The 9,134-nt window shown below is 38.1% G+C and overlaps 1 protein-coding gene across 1 annotated transcript in view; it reads right to left on the reverse strand.

The window, feature by feature from the left end:
* Positions 1-9,134, reverse strand: part of PAA1 (P-type ATP-ase 1) — a 65,234-nt gene extending 56,100 nt beyond the window's left edge. Inside the window, exons 1-5 of the mRNA XM_059592436.2 lie at positions 8,624-9,134; positions 8,472-8,525; positions 7,559-7,712; positions 4,187-4,261; positions 3,743-4,020 (exon numbers count right to left, since the gene is read on the reverse strand). Of these exons, the coding sequence (XP_059448419.2) occupies positions 3,743-4,020; positions 4,187-4,261; positions 7,559-7,712; positions 8,472-8,525; positions 8,624-9,010 (948 nt within the window). The 5' untranslated portion in view covers positions 9,011-9,134. The remainder of the gene's footprint in view (positions 1-3,742; positions 4,021-4,186; positions 4,262-7,558; positions 7,713-8,471; positions 8,526-8,623) is intronic.

Below are 9,134 nucleotides of genomic sequence, written 5' to 3' on the forward strand. Positions count from 1 at the left end.
GAGTGGTGTTGTATGTGCAAGAAGTCCGGAGAGACAGTTGATCATCTCCTTCTCCACTGTGAGCTCGCGAGTGTTCTTTGGCAGTCGATCTTTATTCGGTTTGGTTTGCATTGGGTCATGCCTTGCAGGGTGAGGGACTTGTTCGATTGTTGGTGGTCGGGAGGTCGATCACGAAGCGCAGTTGTGTGGAAGATGATCCCTCTATGTCTTATGTGGTGTATATGGATTGAAAGAAATGCTAGATGTTTTGAAGATTCCACTAGGACTATAGAGGAATTGACCCATTTTTTCTTCTTTACTCTCTACTCTTGGACGGCCGCTTGGCTAGCTCCATTAGAGATTAGTTTCTCTGATTTTCTCTTTCATTTCTCTCCCTCTTAGGTGCTCTTGTTTATACTTCCCGTGTAAATGGGTTGCGCCCCTCTGCGCTCTTGTTTTATATCATAATTACTTATCAAAAAAATGTAGTAGAGTTCGAAGTGTCACTAATTTAACTTCACAAATTAACAGCACCAATCACAATTTCTCCAAAGTAATATTGGACATTAGGAATATGATATGATTATGTAGTAGAGTTCGAAACAGATACTGGGCCAATCAAACCTATTTGTAGATACAATCACTTATCTATTTGATTTGTTGTATTCCCTTAGATGGAGACAAGGTGGTGAGGATCATATTCAGTGGATCCCTTCAAAGAGGAGGAAGTTTAAAGTGAGGTCGTTTTTTTCACAAGTTAACTAATACATGGGATTCATCTTTTCCTTGGAAGAGTTTTGGAAAGTCAATGTTCCTTTGAGAGTGAGTTGTTTTGAGTGGAGGAGCTAGCAGTTTAAGCAATCATGTTGTAAATTTCTATAAGAAATTATATTGCGAAGAGTATCAGTGGTGACCTAAGATGGATGAGCAATCATTCAATTCCATTGACATAGAGGAGAGACAATGGATGGAAAGAGAGTTTGAGGAAGGTGAAGTGTGGGAGGTGGTGAGGAATTCAAAGGAAGACAAGGCACCAGGACCTAATGGCTTTTCTATGGGCTTCTTTCAAAAGTGTTGTGCGGTATTAAAGGATGATATTATGGCAATTTTTAAGGAGTTTCATACCTGTGGAAAATTTGAGAAGAGTCTCAATGCTACGTTTGTTTCACTTATTCCAAAGAAAGCGGGGGCAATGGAGATCAAGGATTTTCGCCCTATCAGTTTAGTAGGTGGGGTGTACAAGATTATCTCGCAGGTGTTGGCTAATCGATTGAAAACAGTTTTGGGGAAGCTTGTCTCACACTCCCAGAATGCTTTTATTAAGGGTAGACAAATCCTCGACTCTATTTTAAAGGCAAATGAATGTCTTGACAATGGATGCGTTCGGGGGAACCGGGTATCATTTGCAAACTGGATTTGGAGAAGGCATATGATCATGTCAACTAGGAGTTTCTTGTTTATTTGAAAGATGGCGAGGTTGGATACAACATTGCATATCCACTGTTCGATTCTCTATTCTTATAAATGGATCGCTTGCGGGGTTTTTTAATAACTCTCGAGGAGTGCAACAGGAGGACCCTCTTTCTCCTTTATTATTTGTGGTCGTGATGGAGGATTTTAGTAGGATGATGACTGTGACGGTGGAGAGAGGGCTCATGTCTGGATTTTCTGTGGGTTCAAGAAATCAAGAGGCTATGGTAGTATCACACTTGTTATTTGCAAATGATACGTTAATTTTCTATGAGCCTAATGTAGAACAACTTCACAACTTGAGATGTTTGTTGCTTTGTTTTGAAGTGGTTTCGGGGTTGAAGATTAATCTGTCAAAATCTGATACTGTCCCAGTAGGAGAGGTAGATGATGTGGAAGGATTGTCTAGAATTCTTGGTTGTGGGGTGTCATCGTTGCCAATTAAGTACTTCGGTCTTCCTTTGGGTGCACAGTATAAGGCTTCCAACATCTGGTGTAACATTATTGAAAAAACGGAGAATAAATTGGCAAGGTGGAAGAGGTTGTATTTATCTAAGGGAAGCAGGTTAACGTTGATTAAAAGCAGTCTCTCCAACTTACCCACATATGCTCTTTCCCTATTCCCTATTCCAGTGGGAATGGCAAATCGAATAGAAAAAATCCAGAGAGATTTCCTGTGGGGGAGGAATTGGTGATGAATTTAAGTTTCATTCGGTGAATTGGTCAAGGGCTTGCACTACGATGAAGTTAGGGGGGTTAGGGGTGCACAACTTGCTTCAGTTTAATCAAGCTTTGTTGGGCAAGTGGTTGTGGAGGTATGCAACGGAACTGGATGCTCTGTGGAGGAAATTAGTGGCAGCTAAATATGAGAATCAAAGGGATGAATGGTGTTCTAAGGTGGTAGGAGGAACTTATGGAGTGGGAGTGTGGAAATGTATTCGAAGGGGGTGGGATGATTTTGCACGTCAAGTGCGGTATGATATAGGCGATGGTTCTAAAGTGTTATTTTGGCATGATGTGTGATGTGGGGAACTTCCTTTGAAGATAGTATTTCTAGAATTGTACAATATTGCATGTCACAAGGATGCATGGGTGGAGGAGAATATGGAGACCCCAAATGGTCTACTTCATTAGAATGTTCTGTTTATTCGCCCCATGCATGATTGGGAATTTTATGTGATCTCGAGATTTCTTGCATTGTTATATTCCCAAAAAATGAGAGTTGGAGGTGAGGATAAAATTTGTTGAATTCCTTCAAAAATGAATGAATTTGAAGTAAAGTCATACTATCAAGCTTTATATACTCCGGCACAGGCGTTTGGTCCTTGGAAGAGTATTTGGAAGGTGAAGGCTTCCCCGAGAGTGGCGTTCTTTGTGTGAACGGCGGCTCTAGTAGGGTCAAAGGCAGGGGGTTTAGGCTTGCCTTGTGAGCTTAGGGTTGTTTTGGGTTTTGGGCATCATGGTCTCTTTAGGCTTCTTTTGGGTTTTAGGGTCCTTATATGGGGGTTTTTTGTGGGTTAACGAGAGTTTTCCTATGTATACTCACTGTGTACTTAAAGGCGTATTGCGTTTTTTTTGATATATACAACATTACTTATCAAAAAAAAGATCCTAAATTCCAATTTCAACAAAATGAAAAAAAAATAAATAAATATGTGGGTAAAATTAGTGGCCCTTTCCTAGGAAATATGCAAGTTGATATTAGGTAAAACTGAGGGGGGAAAAAATGTGCAGCACTCTATCATACAAGCAAACCTCATCATTAAAGGAGCACCAATTAAAAGGAGCACCGATTATAGCTTTCTATTGACATTCAAAAATATAAAGTATCCATAACACAATTAAACAATCTAGATATCTAAAAACAATACATACAAAACAGTAGAAACGATTTCTTCATTCACTTTATAGATAGAAGAATAGCCATATCAGAGATAAGGATCAAAGCCTACCAGTTTAGGCATTAAGGAAGCTAACGAACTGACAGTAAATGATGATAAAGCCCCAAGACCAACTAATGCATTCATGTTTGGAGCCCCTTTGAAGGCAAAACAGGGAAAAAAAAAAAAAGTGCAGCACTCCATCTTACAAGCAAACCTCGTCATTAGAGGAGCACCAATTATACCTTTCTATTGACATTCAAAAATATAAAGTATCCATAACACAATTAAACAATCTAGATATCTAAAAGCAAGACATATGATTCAGTAGAAACAATATCTTGATCAACTGAAATGCAGTATAATTTATAGATAGAAGAATTGCCATATCAGAGATAAGGATCAAAGCCTACCAGTTTAGGTATTAAGGAAGCTAACGAACTGACTGTAAATGATGATAAAGCCCCAAGACCAACTAATGTGTTCATGTTTGGAGCCCCTTTGAAAAGGCTTTTAATACCATCGAGGATAAGTTGACGCCCAGGACCAAGCAACGTAAATAAAGACAAGGAGAGATGGAATCCAGTGGAATGAAATGCATGTATCCATGAAGCCTTAGCTCCAAAAAAATGAGAGAGATGGCCAAAGAGGCAGACAGCACATAAAGCCCAGGAAACAGCAAGCTCACGACCTAAGGAAGCATAAGTAAACAGACTCACATTTCACAGCAGATGAACCATCAGCACATGCAAACTTATAACCAATTATAAGAGAAGCTAGAATGCCCTATAGAAATATAACAAACTACGAATTCACAACTTCTAATGTTTTATAAGAAGTCGTAAAAAGATGAATACCACTTTCTTTTAAGCGATTACGCTTTTCTTCCATTTTCTTTTCAAATACTTTGAAGAAATTGTCTCTTCCTGAATCTGCACATATAGGAGAAGCCAAGTAATCAAGCCATCAGGTAGATTGGTACATAAGACTGCAAATATTTAGAATTTACGACCACTTGCAGTTGAGATTAAAGGCAGATCAAATGAGTTAAGCTCCATCTATGATTTAAGCTTTGACTTTGTAAATTTTAGTCACTCCAAAAAAATGCAAGTAAGAAGGCAGGCTTAAGTAGAATTAACTTAAGGACAATTATTTCAGTATTAGCAAGTAGAAAACTGTGTCTCCGTTACACAAGGCAGAATATATAAGAAAGCCTACTCCTTCAAATGAGACACAAACTTTTGGCTCACAATTGGATGGTTCATTTTATATGTTGGGGAGTTAAGGTATATACAACAGGAAAATAAAGAAGATTTTAAATTCAAAGCAATGAAGACAAGCAAGAGATGGAATCAATAGCATTGTCCTCATGAGTGAAGAAGACGAATAAAAAAGCAAAAGTAAATGTAAAAGGAAACATAAATTAACAGTAGCACTTTGCAGATAAATACAAAAGTAATACTAGTTCACAACCAGAAATATATTATCCCTATCCAAAATTGAGTCAGGGACCACAAAGAGTTTTCTTAGTGGGAATCCATACTCCATGCTTTCTAGCTATACTATTTACTACCTTTTTAAAGTTCAAGAAAGTGTTATTCTTGAATCTCATGCTCTGAGACATAAACACAGTAAACTCCATTTGGTGTATCAGATGATCTCTAATCATGAGAATATCTAAGCCATCTTTACACACTAAATCACTGGAGCATAGAAACCCAAAAAAGGCCATGAAAAGCATATACAAAGAGCGAAGTTCCACAACATACAGGCATGACAAGTGACAACTGTTAACAAACAGAACTGGAGAATCAACATAATGATAGTAAATTACTAGTTGTTCTGTAAGTAGGAGATTAAAAAAAAGAATGGTATACATCAGTCAAATTCCCATCATGATACATGCCTTTAAACATATGCACGGAGGTATATCAACTGAAATCACTTTCTTTCCCCCTTTTTCCTTTGGCAGGATGGAGGCAGAACAAGAAGTTGTATTGATACTCAACTTTGGCCACAGATCTAACTTTGGTAGACTGAATCTTAAGCAAAGCTTTGCACTTCCCAAACTGTAATATAGTGGAGATCTATGAGACTTCAGATCGTGAACTGAAAATTTTCTTGCAAGGATGTATCCACTTGTAAAATTTACATTGATTACCATGAACATAGTTCAGTTTGACAACACTTTTAAATGATCCCTCTTTATGTTTATCAGCAACGTCCCAGATTAACTTTACATTCTACAACACTACAAATGAACTCTCTTTGTATTTGTCTTACTCTTATATCAAGAAAATGTTAGGAGACCTCCAGAAAACCAGCGTCCCAAAACATACAGGATAATTATCTCCTCACAAAACCAGCATCCTCTGATATGACTTCTTTTTTGATAAATGAAACAATTTAAAAATTAAAAATTAAAAAAAAAAAAGAAGGAAAGGGCGCAACCCAAGTACATCAAGAACTGATATGGCTCCTTGGTATACAACTAGTTCTTGTGACAAAGCCCTCACAAAAATAAGCACAGCATAAAACCTCAGAACGAAGAGAACCTACTGAATGCTCCTTAAGTGTGGCAAGAATATCCAAATAACAACAATGCCCAAAGCGATACACAATATGTAGTTCTCAACTATTGTACATTAAATAGAACTGTAAGAAAGAAAGTCCTCAGTTTTCTGACTATAATTAAAAAACTGCAAAGCTCAGAATGTGCAACAGCAAATTCTCCAAAATGAATGGGCTCCCCAGTAACAGAAATGGCTGTCTGACTAATCCACCATAAGTAGCCGCAGAGACTCACCTATTGAAGTGATATATTACAACGTCAATAATGACTTTTAAGCCATTTCCTTTCATATCAAATATAGTGGAGATGATATTTAAAAGGTTTTGTTCATAAAGACAAGTCACTGGAATTAAAAACCGAAATAATTACAGACATACCATAAAGAATTATGGTTGCTCCTTACAAGAAATCATTTGCATTTTTATGGTGACATATCTCCTTCAATAGCTTCCTGACCTGCCACTTAACCCACCAATCTTCACATAAATTACATGAAAACCCTGAATATGACCATGTCTACTCTGATTTTCAGTTAGAGGTGCTTAACAGACAACTAGATAAGGATGCATTATTTTCATCTCTTTGAGAATTAAATATGTACACTTACATTTCTATTTTCATTTGAACAAACAAAGCAACAATCATCATACGCAAAAGTATCATAATTCCTACAAGTATTTCTTCCATCATCCAAAGATGAAGCTTGGTAGCAAGGATGGTTACAAGAAATTAATTACACTTAAACTCCAGAGTGGCTTAAGCTTAACATGAAGTTCATCCTCAAGGTTTGAGACACTAACCACATATATCTGCAATGAACTCAATGGACATCAAATATTTAAAACAAGCATATCTGATCATAGAAAGGATGCAGAACTTTCCAGACACGCACACATGTATTGTGTATTCTAGTAAAGAAGCAGGTCCTTCTGCATATAACCCAGGAAAGTTACTTGAAGCAACAACAAGAAGGGCCATAAGAACAGTCTGCAAGAACTCTTGGAGCTACCATCGGTAGATGAGGCATGTATCCCAATACTCATCTAGAAGTGGTGCAACTGACCATAGAAAAATAACTGAAAAATAATTAACAGAAAGCCCAAACATCAGCCCAACTATTACTGAAAAATCTCTCTATAGGCAATACTACTAGTGGTTGAATCTCAATCAATGTCATGTGAAAGTCTCAAGGACTTCAAGAACTTGCAGCATTCCTATAGAACTTGCAGCATTCCTATGATACAAGACTCGTCATGTCTCCAAATGATCTGAACAGCCATCCCAAATCTCATTGTAAGAAATCACCAATTTTTTACAGCCCTTTTACTCAAATATTGTTCTTAAAATAAGCATAAGCAGACACGCCCATGAAAGTTGGCTCAAAGGTACAAACATGGGATGTGGTCAGCGTATGATTTAAGGTCAAATCTTGCCTGATAAAAAGTAAGGCACAATACAAACAATTCAATAAACTTAACCGTGCAAACCTACAATTTTCTTTCTTACAATAACTATGAATAACAGTCAGATTAAAGTTATAATTACAATAACGATGACGATGATAATCATAACAATCACAATATTAGTAATGACAATTACAACAACATGAACGACAATAACAATATTGGTGGTGGTGGTGATATACTGATATGCTTACCTCGAAGGTTGGACTTAAAACCACAGCTAGTCAAATGCTTTGCTAGCGCCTCTCCTAACTGTCTTTGCCAGTTCGGTGTACCCTTGGCTTCAGATACAGGCCATACAATAGCTGTCTCTGTCGTCAGATTCACACTAGCAGAAGACACTTGTGGCTGTCCCAGATTACAATCAAAATGAAGCACACAGATTTAGTTTGAAGAAGCAAGTAAATTTCTCACATGCAATTGACTTGAACAAGAGAGAGAGAGAGAGAGAGAGAAAGAGAAATGAGAGGGAGAAGAACATCAAGGATATGAAACCCTTCAACTACCCACTCCCAACCAGGCGAAGGGCTACTTAAATTGAGCTTGATTACATGGAACTGGATTGCAAGGTTTAAATTAATCTCACAACTTGGGTGCTTTTCCTCCACTAAATTATAGTTATTTATTCATCTCATGGCAGTTTAATACTTTTATTTTCTCCATGTTTTCTTGCTAAATTGAATTTCCAGCACCACAGGGCTTTGAGCCTTCAGCTCCTATCGACCCGAAATCCACAATACAAATTGCACACTCAAAATAATATATTTTCAAATTCCACAGATTTCAAAATTTTGAAATCGAATTCAATTTCCGTTCCAATACCCAAAAAATGCAGCCTTTTAGTAAGTCTTCTTACATCAATTTTCGAATGAACAAAGACGCGTCAGTCTAGGACAAGTAATTTCGTTTATACGAAACATATTAAAAATACTAAAAAAAAAAAAAACAAAATCTTCATATTTTTCAGCTCTTCACCTTGGCAAAACTCCCCAAATATACGATGTCAATATTTCACGTAAAAATTTTAAAAAATAAAATAAAATAAAATAAAAACAAATTTTAAAAAACCAAATAAAATAAAATAAAAACAGAAAAGGAATAACTTACTTGACTCTCTAGAATTCTTTTAACACTAGCTGCGCATCCTCCACATGTCATTCCCTACCGTACACGCACAGAAACCAAATCAATTAACCAAAATACATAGCAGAAAATGAGAAATTGAATTAAGCCATAGAGAGAGGAGAGAGAATTCATACTCCAACATCGAGCATTATCACATCAGGCGAGAGCGCCGAGGCCTCCTCAGGCCCTCCGGCGACCAAATTCCCCTTCGCATTCCCACCGTCCGATCCATTCTCACCACCGCCACCTCCACCTCCGCTCTCTCCACCGAACCCACCACCGCCGGAACCGAACGAAGCAGCGGAGCTCGACACGCACTGCAGACGGCGTCGAACAGGAGGAACAGCCGCCGCGGCGCACAGACTCCTCGGAGTTGAGGAGAAAGCGAAAGCGCTAGTGCATCTGAGTCGGCGAGTTAGGAGTTGAGTCAGAGGAGCCGTACAGAGGCGGTGGCGGCTTAGGGCTTTGGAGACCGTGAAGAGCGCTATCGTCGTCCCTGATAAGGGCAATGCGGACTCCATTGGAGCGAGCGAGAGAAAACGATTAGGCTAAGTCCCTCTCTCTCGTTTCTGACTTTGGTTTTCGCTTATCTTTTTATGCGGACTCCATTTTAGGGAATACATTCTCTCCATATTTTATTTGAAA

Source organism: Corylus avellana, chromosome 4 (genome assembly GCF_965113065.1).
Source record: "Corylus avellana chromosome 4, dhCorAvel1.hap1.2, whole genome shotgun sequence".
NCBI classification, from domain to species: Eukaryota; Viridiplantae; Streptophyta; class Magnoliopsida; order Fagales; family Betulaceae; genus Corylus; species Corylus avellana.